Consider the following 23,203-nt stretch of genomic DNA (forward strand, 5'->3'; position numbering starts at 1 on the left):
AGTATAGAATCACCGAGCCCACCGGCGGTTAGCCACCATCATCAACAGGTCGAGAACATCACCTGCAACAAGGTGGGATAAATCCTGAGTACTCGAATGTACTCAGCCAGACTTACCCGTCTTAAACCAAAATAAAGCGACACCAAGGATTATGCATGGCTTTCTTTAGTGGGCTAGCTGACTTGTTTGCGAAAAGCATAAGCTATCATGAAGAAACCATTTTAAGTACTTTGCATCATCTTTATTATGACCTATCTATCTAGGTAAGCACCTGTACTATAGCAATCACTTGATTAACCAATAACATCCAGTTACCAATTTAGATTTAGCATATCCCATATCATCCAGATAACCATCCTTGTTCCATAATAATTACTACGATGCCGTAACTCGAGTCAAGTGCTCAAACCTCACTCACCCGCTAAAGTGAGGTATCGATCACCGAGTCAATTATCCAGGAAAAATCTCGAGTTTGCCAGGAACCACATGTACCCGAGGGCCGACCGACTACCTTTCGGTCTTATCATCGTGCCCCCGTGTCCTACCACACCTGCTCTGATACAGTGCGCTGCGGGCAATCTACTCGGTCCGAATAATCTCCCAGCTTCGCGATCGAAAGGTACTTTATTCGGCCAGCTAAATGTAAGGCATGCGTTCAACATGACAAGAGGGACGAGCAACGATCGGTCCTTAATCGACACAGACGGAAACTAACAGCACCCCAGAACCCTGTCTGGTTGCCTCCAACTCTTTCCGTCCGGTCTCCAATTATCCATCACACATGGTTAATTCCAGGATATCATTCTTTCCATAGCTAAATTCTTCCAGTAACCACCCATAATGTAGATGACCGGATATCACCGATCGCTACCGGTCTAAGCAAGGCTAAGCAGTTATTCGATCCTGACCTAACAGGGTAAAAGGTAATAAGGTAGGCAAGGATAGTAATAAATGCATCAATAGTTTCAATCAACTCTTATAACTTAATGCAACAATATATAAACTCATATATATAGAAAGAATTGCTTTTATAAATTAGGAGACTTATAATGCTCCGAGGCTTGCCTGGGATCCAACACAAGTCAGTTCAGTTAGCTTGCACCATCCTGGTGACGTCTCAGGTCCTAGCACTCACTTAGTCCTTCCATCTTTGGGATAGATCCTCCATACACCGTCTTCAGGTTTTGCTCCAACATCACGTTCTTCACGTGGTTCATCTAGCGCACCTAGATGAGATGCAAGATACATGTGTATGAATGTGATGAATGGTAACACAAGATGCATCACATAAGCATTCAAGACACACCAGTTATTCACGACAATCACAGAGTCAAGGCTGCAACAGCAGCAGCTAATTTTACTCATAACAGGAGTTGTACTAATCCAAAAGACATGCAACAAGACAATCTGGAAAGCTTATGGAATTTTCTACAATTCATCTTTAATCCTCTTAGCATGATTCTCAAGTTAACTAAGTCAATTATACCCATTTACAGAAACTGGTCCACAATTGACAGAAAGCAGCCATTTCTGAAACCCAACTTCAAACAGGCATAACTCACAAACCACAAGGACAAATACCACCAAATTTTAATAAAAGCTAGATACATGAATTATCTACAACTTTGTTATTCTCATATTAAGATGATTTTACAGTTAGAAGGGTAAACTAATGCAATAATTGCATCTCTGTCCAAAACATAGATAGAAACTGACATGCCACTTTAAACAGCTATAAATAGAGTTATACATGTCCAATAAATGTGGTTCTAGACTTTTTAGAAAGCTTAGCAAATTATAAACAACTTTGTTGTAAACACCTAAAGCTAATTCTACTACTAAGAAGGCCCCACAATAATAACAAGGAAAACCCTCTCTGGTTTTGGGAGAAACAGCCACAGAGATTTAAGCAAGTATAACTCAAGATCTACTTAGCCAAAAATCATGATATTTAACTTTTTGGAAAGCTTAAGAAAAGTACCACAACTTATGTATTTTCACCAAGTCATGATTCATAACTTAACTAAGCCAATTAATTCAAACATACAGAACTATTCAGGGTAGAAGCAAAGCAATACAGGGCATTTGTTATTTTTATAACTCTTAAACTATAAATCCTAAACTCCTGAAATTTTTACCAGACAACAATAATCACCTTATTAGCACTCCACAAAAATTTCACATTTATTTGAGCATAAAAACTGCAGTTATGAAAAACACAAGACATGGCAAGTAACAGGAACCTAGCTGCATAGATCTATTTTTACAGTAAAATATTTAAACTAAAATATGCCACATTATAGATCCAATGCATAGATAATTTCACAAGGATTCCAAAAAGTCTTCATTTGCTATTTTAGGATTTTTCTACAATTTACTATGATTTTTCAAAGTGGATCATTCAAATCTGCCTAAATCAAAGAAAAAGAGATCTAAATCTTGCATCTGGGACCCTGTGGAAAATATAAATCAAACGTCAGCGAAGAGGTCCTTTAGGCACTATTCATATGTGTCTAAGGATTGCAGATACACCCTTTCCATTTATCGAATTTCTGTACGAAGTCCTTGACGCGGATTTGGAGCAGCGGATGCGCAGGAGCTCGTTGTTGCCGGCCGGAGAAGGCACGCCGGCGGCGATGGAGTGGCATGGAGTGTCCATGGGAGTCATGCGCACCCATCTAGCTGCTCATCCCGACCGGAGACGGTCCAAGGCAGCCCGGCCACACGGACAGGCGGCGCTGCTCATGGCTGCTCCGTCGGCGGAACCAGCCGGCGGCAGACAAGACTGAGAAAGGGAAGTCGTGGTGCGGTAGGGTTCAGGAAGGTTCAAGGAGGGTTCGGTGGTGGCGGTGGGCTGCGCGCTGAGCTGCAGTGAAGGAACGAGCGGTGGCCACGGAGCTTCCACGGTGGCCATGGCGCTGGCAGGAAGCGAGGCAGAGAAGAGAGGGAGAATGGAGAGGGCAGGGGCAGGCTCGAGCTCTTTACATCGCGAGCGTGGGCGAGGTGGTGGCCATGCAAGCAGCGAGGGTGAACGAGTGCAACACGCGGATGGCAGCTCCTGTGCACGGTGTCGGCACTGTTGCTGCTACGAATTCAAATTTCTAATACTACCTCGAACGTACCACTGAAACTCATACTTCGTGTCTCCGTAGCTCCTAAACCATGACGAGTTAGCAAAAACTCTATTAATAAAAGTTATAGATCTACATACCAGCTCCAACTTTTATTAAAGCTTCAAAGTCTAATTAGGTCTGGTTAGAGAGATAGAAGGACCTAAAGTGCGGTACACGAAACTGAAAATTCAGGTTCTGTCCATTAGGGACTTAGCCAAATTTTTGAGCTCCAAAACAGCCATGGATTCCAACTTGAGGGCTCGGTTTGACTTGCTTCAAAGCTGATCTAGCTCCCGATCATTAAACAAAGTTTGTTCTACTCTACTCAAACTTCAACTTTGATTTAAGGTGCAACTCCATGCAAGCACTATAAGTGATTGGTCAACACAGGTCAAATTAGCATCACGGTAAAGCTTAAATCCAAGTTTTAGACCGATGAAGGTATTTTTTTGTCCTCCGCTCAACACGAACCCTTCATGAATTTTGTTGTAGAGTTCATCTAGAGTCATTTGGGCATGGTTGCAAGATTTGGTTGACGATCGAGAATTCCATTCACTTTATAAAATAATTCAAGCAAGGACATAACTTGTCATTTCATGTGACTTCTGGATTCCAAACTTCACGAAACTTTTCCATGGATCAATATAGAGGGATATTGATGCGAGACACATGAAACAAGTACACCCAGTATTTCCCAAGCATACTTTTTAGAAAAGGGCAGCAGGTAAGCAATGGTGAATGGTCCAAGTTTAAGTGGTGGCTCATTTTCATATGTTTGACCTAACATCTCCATCACCACTTAACATGCCATGTTTGAGCTTAAACCCATTGCTTAACTGGTGACAAACACCTGGGGTGTTACATATGCAAGGCTGATATAGTGGACTAGCTTGACTCATTTGTGGAAAAGCATAGCTTATTATATTATATCTTAAAATGATGAACAACTTTAAGTCTATTAGCAGCAGGTTATAGTTATAGCCTGATTAAGCTAAGTTTGCACCTGTACTAAGAGCAATCACTTGATAATTATTAAGCAAACAAGAGTGGCCATCTCAGATTTGGCATTATCCAACATCATCCTTATGACCATTCTTGTGTTCCATAGTAGCATTACTACGATGCCTCTGCTCAAGTGAAGTGCTCACTATCCAGGAGCGATGGCGATTCGAATCGATTCCTATTCAGCTGAGGGGATATTTCCCACACAAACCTAGACATGCCGCGCGAAGGCACCTTAGGTCACCATTGGTAATGTTCGGGTAAAGTCGCGGGACCGCCATGGACCATTATACACCCAGGGGTTATCCGAGGCTCGCTATCCTCCAGATATGTCTGCCCACAGTACGTCGGGGTTACTCAGAACATTCTAGCCCACGATACACTCGGGCCTCCTGTAATGTTATGCGCCAGCATCTCGGTCACCGGCCCAAACAGAACTACTAGGCTTCGTGGTTCCATATACCAACTAAGTGTGGGGCTACGTTCAACATGACTCGAGGAAGTACAATGGTACGGTCCTTAATCGACACAGACGGGACTACAAGCACACAAGACCCATGCCTTGCTGCCCAACTTCCCGCTCGGTCTCGATTTATCCAACATACTTGGCCATATCCATCATGATCATCTTTGCCAAATTGCTTTTATAGCCCTATGGCGTAGGTGACAGGAAATCACCCACTTCTACCGATTCTAAGCAGGGCTAAGCAGTTATGTCGATCCTACACCTAATAGGGTGACAGGATAATATATACTGTGGTAACAAGGAAGGTAAAGATATGCATCAACGGTTCCACGCAACTCCTATAACTTAATGCATCAAACATATAAAAGGACGCAAATGTAAATTTTTGCAAACTATAGGAGTGAATGCTCTGGGGCTTGCCTTCCTCTGACGAGCGAGGTTGAAACTCCAGGCACTTGATCACCCCACGACTTGCTCCTTGTTCCCGATCACCGCCTGTGCGGGAACTTCTCCTTTGGGTTTCTCGGCTTTACGAAGGGTGTCCACTCGTGCGATAATGTATGATGCGTGTGCGCGTCTGAATACGAGGAATGCACAGGGAATGGATATAAAGTGTGATGATGATCATGAATGCTTGCATATGATCCCTACAAGGTAGTCAACATCATCCAAGCTTCACTATTAATTCCTAGACATAAAGCAGCAGTCTAGTAAATAAATCATAACTGAATATCTATAAATGCAATTGCCTTGCAAGAGGACAATCTGGAAAGCTTATTAAATTGTCTACAAAACATCTAGAAACCGCGGTTCCGGCAGTTAGGGCCTCGCCGGCGGCCAGAGAGGGGCGGAGGAGCACCAGGGGGTCCAGGCGCACCCTCCGGTAGCCACAGGGCGGCGCGCGATGGCCCGTGGCCACCTGGCCACGCAAGCCGGGCAGCCGACGGTGGTCCGTCTGCGGCGGAGGTGCCACAGCCCGTCGGAGGACCGAGGGATGAGCGCGGCGCGTGCGGCTGATGGTGGCGAAGCCGAGGGTGGTGCCGGATTGGGGCGCGAAGGCATGGAGGAGAAAGTGAGTGGAGGCGGCGGAATGGCGTGCCGCGGCGCGCTCTGTTGCGCGCGGAAGGAGAAACCGGAGGCGGCACGGGCGTGCGTTGAGACGAGCATGTGCACGCGAGCGCGAAGCGGAGCTAGGCGAAGACGATGGCGCAAGCGGCAGGAAAAATGGCGCAGTGGAACGACGGCGAGGCGGCGAGCTCTGCGTCGTCGCGGGAGGAAGGAGAAAGGTGGAGGAAGAGGAGGAAATGAAGGGAGAGGGACCCCGGGGCTCCTTCCCGCGTCCAGGTCGTCCCGGAGGGGGTGAAACACGACAACCACGCGTCCCCCACGCGGCGGCCAGGTCGGCAGAAGGGCCGCGGCCGGCGTGCACACTCGAGTGCACGCGGCGGCGTGCCCGGAGCGCGCGTCGCTGCCGTCACTGCGTCGCTGCGCCGCTGCGACCTGCTGGCCGCGCTGCTACCGCTGGCGCGCTACTGCGGCGCGCTGCTGCCGTCAGCGACGGAAACAGGGGAGGCGAGGGAAGCAGGGGAAAGAGAAAGAGGATGATGACAGGTGGGGCCAGGTGGGTCCCATCCCTAATGATTTTGAACTAAATTTGAATTTCACAAATTACTCTCAAATGGTTGCGAATTTGGAAAAAACTTTGAATACCAAAAATGTTCCTCTCATTGAGTAGAACAATTTTCATATAAAGTTCAAACTCTAATTCGGCCTAGATTTGAATCTACAAATTTGGACCAAATTTACATTTTTAAAATTAAATAATAATTGCTGATTCAAACTGTTTTTGGCCCTTTTGGGGACCTTAAAAGCATTTTCATGATTTGGTGAAAACATAAAATTTGTTCCAAATATTTTTCTCTACAAAACATATGAAAGGTCCAACTTGAGATAAGCAATGTAAAGAGCACTTTTGAAATGGGTTTGAAATCACGCTTTCGGGAGAATTAAATTTAGAATTCAATATAACTCTTCTTAAACATTTTTCCAAGCTTTTTCATGAAAAGTGAAAATCATGACTTTTGTTCCTCATCAAATTATCTACAAATTTGGTATAGAGATCATAAGCTAGTTTTAAGTTTTTGAAGCACTTTTGAAAAGGTCAAACAGAAGTACTTCTAGGTCAAACTTGGTCAAATTAACTAAGCAAGCTTAATTAGCCAAAATCATTAACATAAACTTAGGTTCATTTTATGTCCTAAGCATGTCTAAGTGGTTTAGGTGAGCAACCATCAATCACTTGAGGCACTTTATCATGTTTGCTCATAAATCAGACAAAGCAAACATCACACACACAATGACAATCTCATTTTTAGTTAATGCTCATGCTAATGATGCTTATGCTAATGAGATGATTATGCTCATGTTAAGCAAGGTTGAGGCTTAATTAACACCAGGGGTGTTACAGCCTTTTCCCTTTGCAGGATGGGTGAGCTGATGCTTGGATTGAGCTGAAGCCTAGAGATGATGGCTGGATCTAAACACGAAGGCCAATGGCATGCTGCAACTGTAAGCTGCAGAAGCGAATGGATCAGTTTGTGTGCAAGCTGGCAGACTTCAAGATCGACAGCATTGAGATGATCAGGAAGGAGGCAATACCAGGTGTCTCCTACTTCAAAGAGAAGATGATTCAGAAAGAGAGCCGAATGATTCAGCTGCCTTTGGGCTTGTTTTGACCATCACCCAGCAGGAGAATAACAGCTTCTGAACAACTGTTATAGTGATCCTGCAGCATAAACAGGACGTTTCATGCTCTTTTGCACAATATTTAGAAATAGAGCAGTTCCACACTTCCACTGTTCTCGTTTAGCGATCACCGCACGATTTTGTAAATTTGTTGGAGGCATGAGATAACTAGGACGTGCAAATGGTGGTATTATTATCAGGTGGCTACTTGTCTATACCTGATACTTCGTTTCTCATAAATGTTTTATTGAGATACTTTGGGTTGGCTAAAAGATATGCCCTCTTGATGGTATTACTATTCTATATCTATATTTATACCTAACCATTTCTTGAGAGGCAAAATTTCTGCCACCTCTAAATTTTCGTCAGACTAAGACATCAACTCGGTCACGGTGCTACCAGTGACCTCCCTGCTCGACGCCCACCCCCGCCGGACAAATCCGCCCTTCCCTTACTCCAATCAAGGAGTTCGCCGGTGACTCCTCGCCCTCGCTGGTTATCTCTCTGCGGCCGCTCGGTGCTGCCACCGCCTCGCTCATTGCCCCTCAAACCGACACCGCCATCAGGCTGGCCGCCGCTCCCTGGCCCGTCCTAAGCCTGCTGGTCATGGATGCCCGCAAAATGTGAAACCCCACCCCGTCGGCGTTGCCACCACCGCCTCAACTATAGCCCCTGCCCCCACCTCCTTTTCCTAGGTACCAGCGATGTGTCATGTGTGCACCGCTTCAGGTCTAATTCGGTTGCAAATGATTCCAAGGGGATTAGAGGGGATTGAGGTGGTTTAAACCTCTAGCAAGTCAAAATCACTCCTAATCCCTTCCAATCCCCTCCAACCCCATGAAATGGGGAATAACCAAACAAGACCAGTTAGTGGCGCACGCACGCCAGATAAGAATTTGGGGGTGGCGAAGGTTGAAATACTAAAATATGCAATGGTGTGGGAAAGGCCGAATGCCTAGATCCTCCACATATGCGCATGCAAAATTTAAGCTTCAACATAAAACTAAGCAGGTATAAATACAAAGAGAAATTAACACTTGAATAACGGATGCAATTTTCTACAACTGATATGCAAACCACAACTATTCTTGTGTCGACTTATATTATTTCTACTTGCACAAATTTGTATTCAGACATCAAATTTTACATGCACATAGATGATTGCATGATCTGTCAATCTTATTTTAGTTCCTCATTTAATCATTTTCTAATTTAGTAACACCCAACCCGCGTTAACATAAGAGACTTCTCTAAATGGTGCCCATTTGTATTGAGTAGAGAAAATGCACAAGCATATAACTTCGGGAGGCAACAATCAAGATCAAGAAAAAAAAGAAGGATCGACCATTTGGGAAAATCAACACTATACGAGGTTACTGTGTGTTGTGTACGCGAGTGACTGACAAACATGCAGCAACTGGTCTCTATCGTAGGCTGGATTCTTGTCCATGAACTAGAGAATCACCCAAAACTGACTCACGTTTTTCAAAGATTTTTTTCTCCTGTTTCTAGTTCTACTACTAGATTTGAAACGTTTGTAGAAAAAAACCCTACCCCTACCCAACACAGCTTAAGGTGTTGCCATGTCTTTTCTAGGCATGTTTTTATGCTCTATCAATGGATCAGTACATTTCTCAATTTACACACATTAGGTGTTCTGCAATATCCGTATTTCATTCAAATCTCACATGGCCGTAGCAATACCTAGTAGCTTCAAAAGAGGTATGATCCTTACACAAAATTCTCAGTTGGCCACCATCATCGTAACACCTATAACACAAATAATTTGTGAAAACCATGAGAATATTTGATCAAGACAATAACTTTTCACATTCATTCCTATTTCAGTTCTTTCTCAAGTTTTTCTACATATTCTAGTTCTTAAAAAGTTAAAATAACACACTACAAAAGATGGCACTCCTTTTTTGGTACAAAGCAGCATATCCAGCAGAACTCATCTTCGGCTTTTGCAATACAGGAATACATCCATTCCTTCCTTTCTCCATGCGAATGAAAACAGAAGCACTAACCTCAGACACATCAGTGTCGCAACTGAAATTCATCCACATTCTGACTAGCCACACCAAAACAGGCTAAACAGAACACAAAAGGAGCACAAAGATATATCAAGCTACCAACATTGCATTTAGCGATTTAACCAGACGAAGGTCACATGGACAAAACTGAAGTACAAGTATGCAGGAAAGGCGACAAAATCACTAGCCAGCTGCGGTCCCTCTCAGCTGGTTGGCGATGTGGAGGAGGTGATCGATGTTGGTGGCTGGGTAATGTTGCAGCAGCTGGATATTGGCAGTGAAGTCTCCAGCTAAGAGGCACTTCCGTCTAGGATGAGCATGCCACAGCATATCCTCATTAACTAGTGATTTGCGCGTGCCCATGCACGCCGCTCATTCAGCCAACTGTTGTTGAGTTTGGTGTAAGAATATGTAGATCACACAAAACATAGCAAATAGTTCAGATTTGGTAATTGATAGCAAGCTGTTCATATATACTGTAGGTAAGACAGATCTCCAGGTTGGCTAGGAGCTTATATATTACATGAAGCAATCTTAGCTTGCGAGGTCAATTAGGCCTAGGTACTTGTACAAAACAAAGTAACAGCCTGGAAAAAGTCAGCTCTGAATATCCCAAGCTTAGCACAACTATCCGCTCTGAATATTTACTGAACATATAAAAAAATCTTTGTTGGAAATTCTCCACTATCTCGAAAACATCAAGATCAAGAAAATAGTGAGGCTTGTAGCAACTACAGCCAGAGATTGCTCATCCTTGCCTTTTCGCTCAAGTTCTTCCTAGCACATGCCACGACGAGCGCAACTTGAGAAAGTGCCTTTGCTCCCTTTTTATGTGTGGATTCCCCGGTAGCAGCAAAAGTGGCCAAACCACAACATTATTCTCTATGGGTTTCCTGCAGATATTAACAGGGGCATGTAAGCTGTAAGCAATGAAAGTTGCCCCAAACAACATCTCAACCAATTCCTGCTACACGGCAACAGTTCAACTAGGAATATAAAATATCACACCTAATTGCTTAACTTGACCGAGGACTACTTTGCAGTCAGGACAAAAGGGGCACCGAAGCGTGCTCAGGACAAAAGAGCTTTGTTGATTTTGCTCGGTAATCAGACATAACATGGGCACATGTAAATAATGGCAAGAAAGTTTCATGAGAAGCTCCAGCACTAAACACCTACACCATGCATATTCAGAGATGTAGGTTGTACGTAGGGACAGTTAGACATGATGCAACTGACACTTAAACACCATTCCAGTTTCCTTCTTGTACAAAGCAGTGTGCTACTAATTTCCATAATACTATGTTAGCAAATTGACACGACAGAGACATTCAAATAGGGTAAACAGTATGCCATTTACAGCAGAACAGTCCTTACAGCCATCACAGCTCAAATTGAAACCATTGAGTTAGGGACCTATTTTATACATTTCTTTGGCAGACGTGTTACAAATAAGCAATTTATTTGGGCCTGTCAGTGTAATCTAGTAGACTAAAAAACAGTAGACTGAAATGCACTGCCTAACTAAAGAAAAAACTGCACAAAGAGGGATTTCATAGCTATAGCTATAGCTTGCCTGGAAATTGCATTGTATAATTAAGATCTTCCATCATCACCTCTAAAGAATATGATAAAATATTAAAACATAGTTCCCAAAATATGAGCTCACAATAGTATGGTACCCAAAAGTATGACACAACAGTTCTGTCAGGTCCAACGCTCCGAGGTACATAGTGGCATCACTCAATTCGGCAAACAAAAAACAACTCAATTTGGTAAACAAAAAACTGTGTATCTTTTTTCTTTGGTTTGGCAACAGGTTATTTGCCATTACAAATATGCTCCAGGAGGAACTAACTGTAGAGCAACAATCCTGTGCATCTTGTATGTGTGGCAAGATCAATGGTAAAGTTTAGAAAACAAAGCATTCAGAGCTAGCAATTATAGTAACTGGTCACAACAATTGGCCCGTTATTCCTTGAAACCATTTATAGTACCATTCAACAACATGAAGCCCTTCCACAAAGAGCTGCCTACAGGATTAACTTCAACCATAGCCAAAAAATAACTTCTCCAGTTCTCCCTACACGATATCTAATGACTATAAGAGCTGAAATTTGTCCTAGAAATGAAGCAGCTGTGCTTACCTCATGCAGGATCATGGGCTTGCTGGCGAAATCCACCAACAACTTAGACACGCTGAGCCACAGTGGTCCTAGGTGGATGCCAAAGCCTCTGACAACAAAGAGGCCTTCATGGCTGCAGCAGTCCTCCGAACTGTTGGGAATACCACACTAACACCACTGTTAGTAGCTGTGGAAGCGCTTAATTTCACCACAATGCGAAATTAGCCCAGATTGTCACCTATCTACAGAAGAAAACATAAACATATGCATCACACATATACATGAAAGAAATCAGCAGTAGTCGAAACTGGATGACAGGATGCATGACTTGGTAGCCTCGATGAACCAAGCTAGAGTCTACTGGAGCATATCCTTCGAAGACTTGCTATCAGTGTCCATGGTGGAAACGCTTCGTGCTAGCACCACCACTGCAGCTTGGCAACACATCAATTTGGTGTTTATCCTTGCCCTGAGCTGTGCACCCTGCTCCCTCCAGTCCCGCTTTCTAATCTGCAAAGCCATCACCACAACAATAAGCAAAGCCAAACAAGCATCAACACATAGAGGCACAAACGAAGGGAAGAATCTCACCTTGAGGAAATCCGTGAGTGACTGGACCTGTCGTGCAGCAGCATTCCTGACCTTCCCAACCTGCTCTGTCTCAAGCCCACCCTTGCCCCCAAGCATATGTACGATCAGCCTGAATGCGACTTCCTTCCGCTCCAGCTCATCGACCTCCTCCTCCTCGAACCTCCGCATCACCTCCTTTACCCCTCCATTCTCCTCGCCCGCGGCGTCCTCCCCCTTCCCCGTCCTGCCCCATCGCGCAGCGGTGCCAGAGTGCGCGCCTGCCAAGCCGCCGCACCGGCGGGCCCCTCGCGTCGCTACACCTGGTCGCCCTCGCCGGAGCAAGGCGTCCCTCGCCGAGGGGCTGCGGCGCCGTCGCGGTGGGGGTGAGGTGCTCGTCCCGCACCGCAGTGCCCGCCATGGAGAGAGGTGGAGAGGGAGGAGCCGTCCGGCACATCTGCGCCGCCACCGCCACCACAAGGAGAGGAAGAGGGAGAAGGAGAGAGGAAAAGAGCAGATCTAGGTTTGGACCGCAGCACTCGGGTAGTTACTTTTGCGGCCTCCACTGTCCATCGCGGCGCGGGCCCACGCAAATTCCGCCACCGCGCTCCCATTGGCCGACCGGATGACCGTACAGGAGTCCCAACAGGAGTTTGATAACCGTCTGATGAACATCACACGCCGTAAAAAAATTTCACTGTCGTGGCCACCCCCAGCGCCCGCCGAGGCTCCGCGCTCTCTTAAGAGTAAACTAGTCTTTCGGGCGCGCCCATGCGCGCGGTGCACTGGCCAAACGTTTTTTTTTTTTTGGGAAAAAAAGATATAATCAAAGTTGGACTGTATGTTGATTTGAGAAAAATCTGAGGAGGTTTTCGCAAAAAATGGTGAGAGGGTTTGTGGAGCGCGGGTCGATTTTCGGAAAAGATAAGGTTTTTTTTGCAAAAAACCCGGAGGGCATCCGTTCTGGACTGCGGGTTGATTTCAAAAAAATCCGAGGAGTTTCTTGCAAAATATCCTGAGAGGGACTCTGGATCGCGGGTTGATTTTCGAAAAGTATAAGGGTTTTTTCGAAAAACGACCGCGGCTCGCCCGATCTGGGCCGTCCGCGTGGCCGATCGAACGGCCACGAAAAGCCGGCGACGTGGACGCGCTGGCTGCGCGAGCTGGCCACAACGAATCATATCTTTAGATGTGTCCTGCATGAGAACATGCAACAGTTTAGCACAGTACACTGCTGGAGACATGTGCAATTTTTTTTAATTGGTGGTAATGTAGCGATGGGCCTTCTGGATCACTCAAGATAGCATCCCAGATATGTATACACATATTAAAGGTGAACTCCATTGTCAATAACAGTGTGATCCATCTAAACACGTAATATTGTGGGTAAACCTACATAAATAAATAGAATAGAAATCATGTCAAGTATGCTTGTGCTTGCTTGGTTGCCATACATGCCAGAATCTCTGTTCACACCAGTTGCTAAACAGGAAGTTGAGCTAGCTTAGTTGGTCGAGGGTGTTGATATATGGCCAAGACCACCCAGATTCAAGTCCTCCTCAAGACAAAAATTCTCGTGCCTATTTTCTTCTTAATAAATTGCTACCCAGTTACTCCTATGTTAGTATGTATCATTGTGATATGTATACTGCACATACCTAAGTAATTAAGCAAACAAGGAAATAAATCAAGATTAATAAACATTATGATCTCCATCTAGGGAGGGAGGGATAGGGAAGTCAGAGTATCTAGGGATCCTGTGGAAAATTACGTAATAAAAATAATTAATGGTAGAAGAACTTACTGAGCTGCTTGGGTCAGGGCCATTCTTGAATACATAAAATAGAGAGTAAAATACACTGGCGGCCCTTAAACTTGCAGCTTTGTGCCATTTAGGTCCACGAACTCTCAAAACAAAAATCTAGCCCCTTGAATTTGTTAAGTCATACACCGTAGGTCCATACCCCTTCAAATAGCTGTTGACTCGGATAGAATTTTATAAAAAAACACCCTAAAGTCACCTCCACCTCCAGCGGCACCCCGTGCTCGCCCACTACGCTGAGATGAACCGGTGCGCTCGCTTGCGTCGCCACCTCCGCCTCCGTCGCGCCCTGCTCATCGCGAACAGGAATGGCTCCACTGGTGCACGGTGATGTCCGGCTGGGACAGATACGTCAAGTACTCCACGTACTTCATCTCCACGTCGCCCTGGAGGAAAAGCACCAGCTATTCCGTGGTTGGCTCCCCGCCTCCGCGCGGAAGCAGAAGCACCAGTAGCTCGACTCGGCCAGGTGCTCGCTGCTCAGGCCACAACAGATGCGCCGAGCCACTTGGCCGAGGCGCTCTACGAGTGAGACCGCGAGCCCGTGCGACGGAGGGAGCAACATCCTCGGCGCTCGTCTCGTGTGGACCAGCACGGACGGCGGCGGCGGCGGCGGCGAAGGGCGCGGCGAGCATCCGGTGCTGCGCGTGCGCCGCCACGACCACTCCCGCGTGCTTCGGCCTTACCAGCAGCATTGTTAGTTTGTTTCATTTACAGTTTGTACAGTCACATTGTAATCCTGTTGGAGTCGTAGATTTGGGTTTAGACGTAGATTTACGGATGGCAGGTGACGTGCCCTGGCCACGCCGTGACCGTCAGTTAGTCAGTGCCCCGTCATCACGTCATGTCCTGCGGCGATCCGGAAGAAGGGCGATCGTGGTGCGCGTCGTGTGGCGGGCTGGCCGGGCCGCGTGCCCATGCATCCATCTATATTGAGCAATGAAAAAAAAAAAAAGAAAAAACTGAGGCAGTTGTGCAGTGCAAACTTGTGTGTTCTCTCCGGTCTTCGCGTGTGTGTGTTCCAGAGCGTGTGCTCTCGACGCGGTGATTTCGCTCCGTCGCCGGCTCGTCGCCGCTAGTTCTAGGGGCTAGCCGCCTTGGCCTGGTTCCAACAAGCACGTGGAGTCCGTGGCCGACGAAGCCTGTTCGGTTGGCTGGTTTGTATCGTTGCTGGTCCATGAAGAAGTACTGCTGGCTGGTTTATGTGAGAGAAAAATACTGTTCCGGCTAGAAATTTACGATCGTTTACGACAAGCCACAGCCAAACGAACATGCTGGTCAAACCTGTCCCACGCTGATGCAGCCGATAACGGCCTCCGCGCGCTGCTCCTGCATGCACACCGCCCCGTGCTCGGTCGTCCTCCTCGTGGCCAGGGTGCTGAGCTTCATGGACGGCGTCGCGTCGTGTTGCCCGCCCTTGATGAAGTCCGGGGCCAGTGTCTGCGTCTCGGCGGCTCTCTAGCTTAGGTCCGGCACGTAGTTGATGCTGAGCACGACGATAACGGCCTCGGCGCGCTGCTCCTGCAGACCACGGAGCCAAGGGAGCCGACGAGCGCATCGGCCCACTTCATCCTGGCGAGGCCCAGGAAGGAGCTGGCGTCGGCGGCGAAGTTCTTGTTGGCCATCGTTCGGTGATGCCGTGGTGGTGGTGCGGGTCTTGGATGGAGAGGGTTGAAGTCGGAGAGTCCTTGGCCACGAGCTCGTCGTGCCCTGCGCCACTGCGCGTGCCCATCTCAGAGACGGAGCCGCCCTGCAGCACGGCCATGACCGGGACGGAGGCTCGTACCTACACTCGGTTAGTTGCTACTGCTGCTGATGCCATTCGCGAGAGGGTCGGACAGCGAGGACAGCTTCGAGTCAGGGCTGAGATTGCCACCATATGCAGCTTCGAGTGGTCGAGATGGCCGTGGTGGTGCACAGCGTGGCCGTGCTGCACCTGCCGAAGGTGGAGATGAATTTAGGGTGTTTTTTATAAAAAAAATATCCAAGTCACTAGGTACATAAAGGGTATGGACCTGCGGTGCATAGCTTAACAAGTTCAGGGACCTAGATTTCCATTTTGAGAATTCGTGGACCTAAGTGGCACAGAGCTACTAGTTTAAGGGCCGCCAGTGTATTTTACTCTAAAATAGAGGTGCCAAAACTTCATTCATCCCTTGCACATATCTTATACTGGGGTTCAATTTTGAAAATATAATTAGAATTCTCCTTAGAGATTCCTGATAGGGCCAAAAGAACAAACAATCAATCAAGTCATACTGGTACAATTGGTATCAGTCAGAACACTGTAAACACTAAATACGAACCTGGTTAGACTTTGATGAGAAAAATGAAATATCAGGATGCATTCACTTTACATCTCGGTCTATCTATTCTAGTATCTCTGAATCCTGAAATATATGTTTAGATCATAAGCATCAAAATGATAAAAGCAAAACCATGTTTTTGTACATCCGCTTAACATTCACATCAAACTGTTCAGCGGTCATAAACTATACAAGTAATACAATCTTGAGCAGAATACAAGTCAGGAGAACCAACTTTTCCATTTTGTTTACTCTTGCCTTTCATTATAATTTTTGCAAAGAGGAGGGGGGCGTTGGTTCAGGTAAAACACACAACTCCAAAGCTAGGCAGCTAATGGAACATTAGTCACCACCAGTGATATTGAACATGAACAAAAAATAGAATGTAGCGCCATGTACTGGTGTTGCACTATGATAGATTATCAAGAGGTAAATGTGCATCCCACACACATCAGTAGTGCAGCTAGTGTTTTCGATTCAGACCATGAAAACAGGGCTAATAAGAATTTGTTCCCATCGGTCCTGGGCACATCTCAAGTTTCAACAAGGCAGCCCTTTGGCAGCAAATCCAAACAAAGGAAGCCAAAAAACCTAACTTCCAATGAAAACAGAGAGAAAAACAAACTCACACAAGGCACATAACGCACATCACACAAGAAAACTGCACCAAATTGTTAAGAATTTCTCATGACAAACAAATCGTGCTATTTTTGGCTAGTTCTAGCCAGTCCCATATCAGAAGGTACTTAGAAAAGTGTTAGGAAAGCAGCCAGTTGCGGCGCTAGTTTTTCCACAAGAAGGATCTGGAGAAGCACATCCAAAAGGAGCGCCAGCGTCCCTTATGTCGGTTAAGTGTGTGCACGTGGCGTTTGTGATGGCTGCGTGTTGCTCGGGGCAGGTGCCCTGTACTCCCTCCTTCCCTTAAAATCGGTCGTTTTAGCTATCCGCACTCGTCCATCTTTATTTCCATCTCTAAAAAAAAAATATTTTATCCTAATCATCGATATTCTCTATTCTATACCCATTTCTCTCACACTCGTGTTATCTCTATCCCATACTCTATACCCACTATTCTATATTTTATTTCCCTCTCCCCCATTCTCTCTCTCACCAACTCTATCTCTCTTCCTCGCTACAGTGCTGCTACAGTGTTGACCGTGACATCCTCGCGCACTTGCTCTGACGTTTCCCTGTGCCGCCGGTACGTTGCCGCGCGCGTTACAGGCTCGCGGTGCGGACGCGCGGTACGCCACCGCTAGCGTACCGGCCGCTTACCGCTCAGCGGTGCGGATAGCCTTAGCTCTTGTCGGGAGTACCAAGGAAGGATAGAAATAAACTGTACACCCCTACTCTGACATTGATTACTCCACCTTTATGCCAATGTTCTCTCTCCATTGTGAGGCCAAGGTGAGTAGTGAGTCAGAGTGACAGACTAGCTGAGCTAGGGAGAGTCGGTGCAAGGCCATGTTTACTTTCCATCCGGATTCGGCGCCGTCAGAAACCCAGAGCACTGTAGCGGCACTGTAGCATTCGTTTGTATTTAATGATAATTGTCTCATCGTTGACTAATTAGGCTCAAAACGTTCGTCTCGTAAAGTACAACCAAACTGTGTAATTAGTTTTTGATTTCGTCAATATTTAGTACTCCATGCATGTACCGCAAGTTTGATGTGACGGGAAATCTTCTTTTTGCATAATGCCAAATTCAGAAAATTTGGGGAACTAAACATGGCCCAAAATGCGTACAGGCAGCATCCAGCGAAACTCTTTTGCGGACAGCGTTTCATGGCTAAAACGACCCTATTTATGGGACAGAGGGAGTCCTGAACACTTGATGTGTCTACGGGGTTTTCTTGGTAGCTTCAGTGTTATCGTTTTTGGTTGGCAGTAGTGTCCGATCATGGGATGGATCCTGGGGTGATCAATTCCATGATCATGTTGGTGCTCAGGTAGCAGTGTTCGTACTTCGTTAAACTGTGGAATTACGTAATTTTGTTACATCAGTAATGAAATTCAGCTTTGGCCATTGTGGAAAAAAAGGAAAGCAATCAGTTATTGTTGGTTTTCAACCATGCATAAAACTCTGGATGCTTCAAGTAGCACAAAGTTTGTAGAGCTAAAGAAATAGTACCTGAAAATATTGGTTCCACAAGCTAGATTTACCAAAGCTTAAAGGATGCTCTTCATTAGTAACTTCTAATCTCGGAAGAAAGCCAATCCTCTCAATACTTCATTCTTTCTTTCTCGGCAGCTTTGTTTCCTCTTATCCTTTGTAGTTTTTCTGACTGATATACAGGACTGTCAGAACTCTCACATTAACAATTGAACAACTTATTTACCCTTAGAAGAATCAATCACGGTTGCATCAAAAAAAGAAGAATCAATCACAGGAAAAAGTTCTGGACTATACTAAACTGCAGTGGTAAAAATCCAAATAATATGATTTAAGGCTGGAAAGAATAGTTGTGTTGCCTTGTATCTCCCTTATTCGTAGAACTTTTAAGGGACACCTATGGCAAATGCTGAGAGCTACTTAACATTTAAATTATCATTGTTACTGTATTGCCAATTGACTTCTCATTCTTTGGGGCACGTTCTTGGTTTATTTCCAGGTAAAACAACCACACAACATTGCCTTACGGAACAAGGAACAGGTTTTCCTAGCAACTCTAGATATTGTCCTCATATTATATATACGAAGATAAATTGGATTGATAGATCTTCACTCATCGAGTTGGAGACTAGCAACTGAAACTTACAGGATTTAGAAGAAACTCTTCTTTGTATGCACTATATTGACTCCTCTTCTTTTCTAACTCGTACGCCCATAAGGAACGATCACTTGGCAAATACCCCAAAAGAAGCTGCACACTATAAATATAGTAGAATAAATTTCTGGTGTAGAGAGTAATTAGAAAATTTCTCATGTAGAGAGCAAATTTAAATGGACACTGATGGTAGTCAAACGTAGGACAAGATTGAATATAAGATATAACACAAGAGGGTAAAAGAATAAGAAAGCTTATTTAGAATTTTGGTGGTTTTCAGTTTCACTGAAAAAGGGTATGAAACATTTTCAAGGATTATATTTCCTACACAAATTAGAAACCACTTTTTGAGCGGGTGATTTTCACAAAATATAGGTACATGAAGAACCACATCATAGACCAACAAGTATTGTTCATTCCCCATTTACCAAACAACCACCAGCCCTGCAGATCCCAACCCTCTTGTGACCTTACAAAACTACACACTTTGTAAATCTATCTCCATATCTCAATTCAACCAGAAAAACTTGACGACAGACATATGTCAGCTATGCAGAATGAAAAAATGACCAACATTTTGGGCTGTGAACCTCTCCTTCCTCAATTGCCTCCCTAGCTCAATCTCTCGCCATCAAATTACACAGCCTAAAACAGTGCACAAAGGACATTGGCTCACTAACACAGGACACCTGTGTTAACATTACTATGAACAATTCGTATTCATACTAATAATTACTAAATTTGTAAAATAAGGCCCCAATCAAAATTAACACTAAACCCTTCCAGCACAACTAGGAAATGCAGAACTCCAAACTCTCAACCGAAATTCACAATACAATCAGAAGAGAATGCGGGTGGGGACCTTCCAGACGACGGGTCGGACACCGCCACCGCCGTCGGGAATGCCAAGGCAGGCTAAACGCCGAAGCTCTCCCATGTTCACCACCTTCTTCGAGAGAATTGTCTAGGAGATAGGGTTGAGATCATTTAGGAAATAGGATAGTTTTGCTTGGGAAGGAGGAGTCCAAATCTATTAGGACTCTTCTTATGGTTTCTTGGAGTACAAGTCCTACTATTTCAAGGTAAGCAAGGAATAGCGCTCTCTCTTTATCTCCTCTCCCTCTCCCTATTGTCGCCACCCCCCTCTCTTCTCCCTCGCGCGCCCTCTGCACTAGCCGCCGCCACTGCCACAGCCCAGCCGACTGCCACCCCTCCCCCTCCCCCCTGCCCCCGGATCGGACTTTTCCATGAAGACCAGATCGATCCATTGGACAACACAATCATGATGTGGACAATCAAATGGGATCCATGAGCAACGCCAACTTCAGCATGGATCTACGCCAATGTTGTGGATAAATATTTTGGCGCCTAACAAAGGAAAAATGACGAGCGCCGGTATTAGCCTCGACGCCTAATTGTGGATGGTGTCGAGGGCCCAATCCGGCCCACGAAGAAGGTTTGCTTCGCCCAAGGGCAAGGAGCACGAGCTGCACGGCCCAACCAAGCTCGGGATAAGGTTAGCCAACTCAGCCATCGCTCCCTCCGCCTCGCCCGACCCGTTCAGGGATACCCCCGTGTCGCTGGATGACACCTTTACAAATTGCCCCTCGGACGAAAGCCGATCCCCCCTCCCACCAAGAAACCATGTCGGCCTCGGTCACTCGTGACGTGACTTGCACGCCCCAGAAAAGGGGGGGGGGGTAGTGGAAGGTCATACCCGGTCACCCACGACGGCCATTATGGGGGGCACTGTACCACCTAATCCTTGCACGATCCAAGTCGCCATCAACTGTATCTCCCCATCCCATTCCTCGAGGCAGGATGGGGAGCCATGCCCCGATTGACCGAGGAGGAACACCCACCATACCAAGGACTAGTGAGACCCATAAAAAGGAGAAGAAGGACAATGCAGCACAGTGCCCGTTTCTTTGTTTTTCTCTTTCTTCGTTTCCTTGTTCTCTACTCTTTCGATTGTAACCGGCCCTTCCCTTGCACTATAAAAGGGGAGGTAAGGGACCCCGTACACGACATGAGAAAGAAGGGTGATAGCTCTCGTTTACACACATCACTCACAGAGACTCAGGAGTCTTTCCTTCTCTCGCTCGTTTATAACCCCTACTGCAAACCAGATGAGTAACACGAGCCAATCGAGACTGGACGTAGGGACATTCTGCTCGAACTAGTATAAATCTTGTGTCCTCTGATTCACCATCCGAGTTTAGACGTGTGATACAAGTTTACTAGTCGGTCGCAAGTTTTTACACCGATAGCACCTACAGCCAGCTACTCGACAACTTCATCACCCACATAGGCGAATGCTTTGATGAGGTCCAACAATTCCTCACCTTAGTGGATAGCCGCCTCGCTGCTATTGGTCCTACAATCATAGCTTAGGTAAGCAACTAGCTTATCTTCACTCTCACTTAGCTCTCTCTCACGCACACATAGCAACAGCCCTGGACGAAGCTCTACTTCTCAATAAGACAACTGAACTATTTGTTCCATTGCATAAATGGGGTATATATACACCTCTAATTGTACCTTCTAAGGTACATTAAGGCATGGTGAGTACACCAAGTACCTACTCCTAAGGTACATGCTGATGCAAGCCATTCCTAAGGCCTATCACCTGGATGGTTAAGGGCGTGGGCTCCATCTTGCCTGACCACAAGGCATGGGCTCCATCTCGCCCGACCCCAAGGGCACAAGCGCCATCTCACCCGACCCCAAGGCTGCGACGTCCATCTTACTTGACTCCTCGAGAGGGGACTCCACCTCGCCCGACCCCGAGGGTGCGAATTCGGCCTCTGGCGGGAGCATAGGCCCACTCTATCTCCAGCCACGATGGATGTGGGAGTGCAGAGCCCTGGGTCAAACTTTTAACATCGGAAGGGAGTAAGCACGCCATAACATGACCCATGGCCGTGATAGGCCATGCCTCAGAGCTCATGTTGCCCATGGTGTTGAACATGCCAACACTGTGCCACTTAACTCCTATACGGTTTTCGTCAAGAGTGTCCATTGCCCATGCCGTCCTATAGAAAAGTATAGGAATCACACACCACACATCCAAGGTGGGGGTGCTAGATATAAATAGCCACAGTCAACAATACAATACAATACAATACAAGGCAACTAGGCTATGGTTAAACCTGATGGATACTATCCTAATATACATGATACTATCCTAATATACATGATCCTAATGGATCCTTTCCAGATACAAACATTCCTAATGAGTCATTTCCTAATACCCGTCCGTAGTCAAAGCGGCAGGAGGATCATGGACGCAGAGGCTGGACCGAAAATTAGTGAATAGATGCATAGGAAGACCATTGGTCATGATATCTACAAACTGGTGAGCTGAAGGAACGTGGAGGACGCAAATCTGCCCCAGGGCCACCTTCTCGCGAATGAAGTGGATGTCGATCTCTATATGCTTGGTGTGACGATGGTGGATAGGATTAGCAGTCATGTAGATGGCGCTAACATTGTCACAGTAGACACTATAGCTAATGGAACCAAAATGTGGAGTTCCTGAAGAAGTTGCCGCAACCAACAGCACTCAACGATGACATGCGCAACTGCTCGGTATTCAGCCCCAGCACTGCAGCGGGAGACCTAGCATTTGGAGGACCAAGACACCATATTGTCACTGAGGAAGACGCAGAAGCTGGAGGTGGAGCGGCAGGTGTCTGGGTAGCCTGCCCAGTCAGCATTGGAGTAGGCGGTGATCTGGTCGACGGGGACGGTGCCCAGGTGGAGGCCTATAGATAGTGTGCCCTTCACATATCGTAGGATGCGCTTGATCAGCGCCATGTGTGGCTCACGTGGGTCATGCATGAACAAGCAGACCTGCTGAATAGCAAAGGCCAAGTCAGGCCGAGCCAGGGTGAGGTACTGAAGTGCGCCGGCAAGGCTCCGGTACTCGAAAGGGTCAGACACCGGGGCACCATTAGTGGTAGACAACTTGGTCTGTGCATCAGCCGCCGTGGCGGTGGAGTGGCACTCAGACATGCCAGCCCACTAGGGGAGGTCAACGGCATACTGGCGCTAAGATAGGAATAGACCGGAGTGATCCTGTGTCACAGCAATCTCGAGGAAATGATGGAGGTCGCCGAGGTCCATCATGGCAAACTTCGAGTGGAGGTGGGCCATGACGTGCTGGAGTAGCTGCGGGGAGGATGCTGTAAGGATGATGTCATCGATGTAGAGGAGCAAATAGGCGATGTTGGTGCCCTCTTTGTACACA

General features: G+C 46.3%; 1 protein-coding gene and 2 pseudogenes across 1 annotated transcript; 1 reads left to right on the plus strand and 2 right to left on the minus strand.

Annotated features, from left to right (window-relative positions):
* Positions 1 to 7,348, plus strand: part of LOC136548142 (uncharacterized) — a 70,953-nt pseudogene extending 63,605 nt beyond the window's left edge.
* A 2,036-nt stretch (positions 7,349 to 9,384) lies between these two features.
* Positions 9,385 to 22,968, minus strand: LOC136548143 (uncharacterized; annotated as a pseudogene).
* On the minus strand, positions 9,807 to 12,727 carry LOC136551052 (phosphatidylinositol 4-kinase alpha 1-like). Its single transcript, XM_066542646.1, has 3 exons — positions 12,080 to 12,727; positions 11,510 to 11,998; positions 9,807 to 10,255 (listed from the first exon to the last, which is right to left on the minus strand). The coding sequence occupies exons 1-2, from the start codon at positions 12,245 to 12,247 to the stop codon at positions 11,846 to 11,848; spliced, it is 321 nt and encodes a 106-aa protein (XP_066398743.1). The 5' UTR covers positions 12,248 to 12,727; the 3' UTR covers positions 9,807 to 10,255; positions 11,510 to 11,845.
* Positions 22,969 to 23,203: the final 235 nt, after the last annotated feature.

This window comes from Miscanthus floridulus, chromosome 4 (assembly GCF_019320115.1).
Source record: "Miscanthus floridulus cultivar M001 chromosome 4, ASM1932011v1, whole genome shotgun sequence".
Taxonomy (NCBI): Eukaryota; Viridiplantae; Streptophyta; class Magnoliopsida; order Poales; family Poaceae; genus Miscanthus; species Miscanthus floridulus.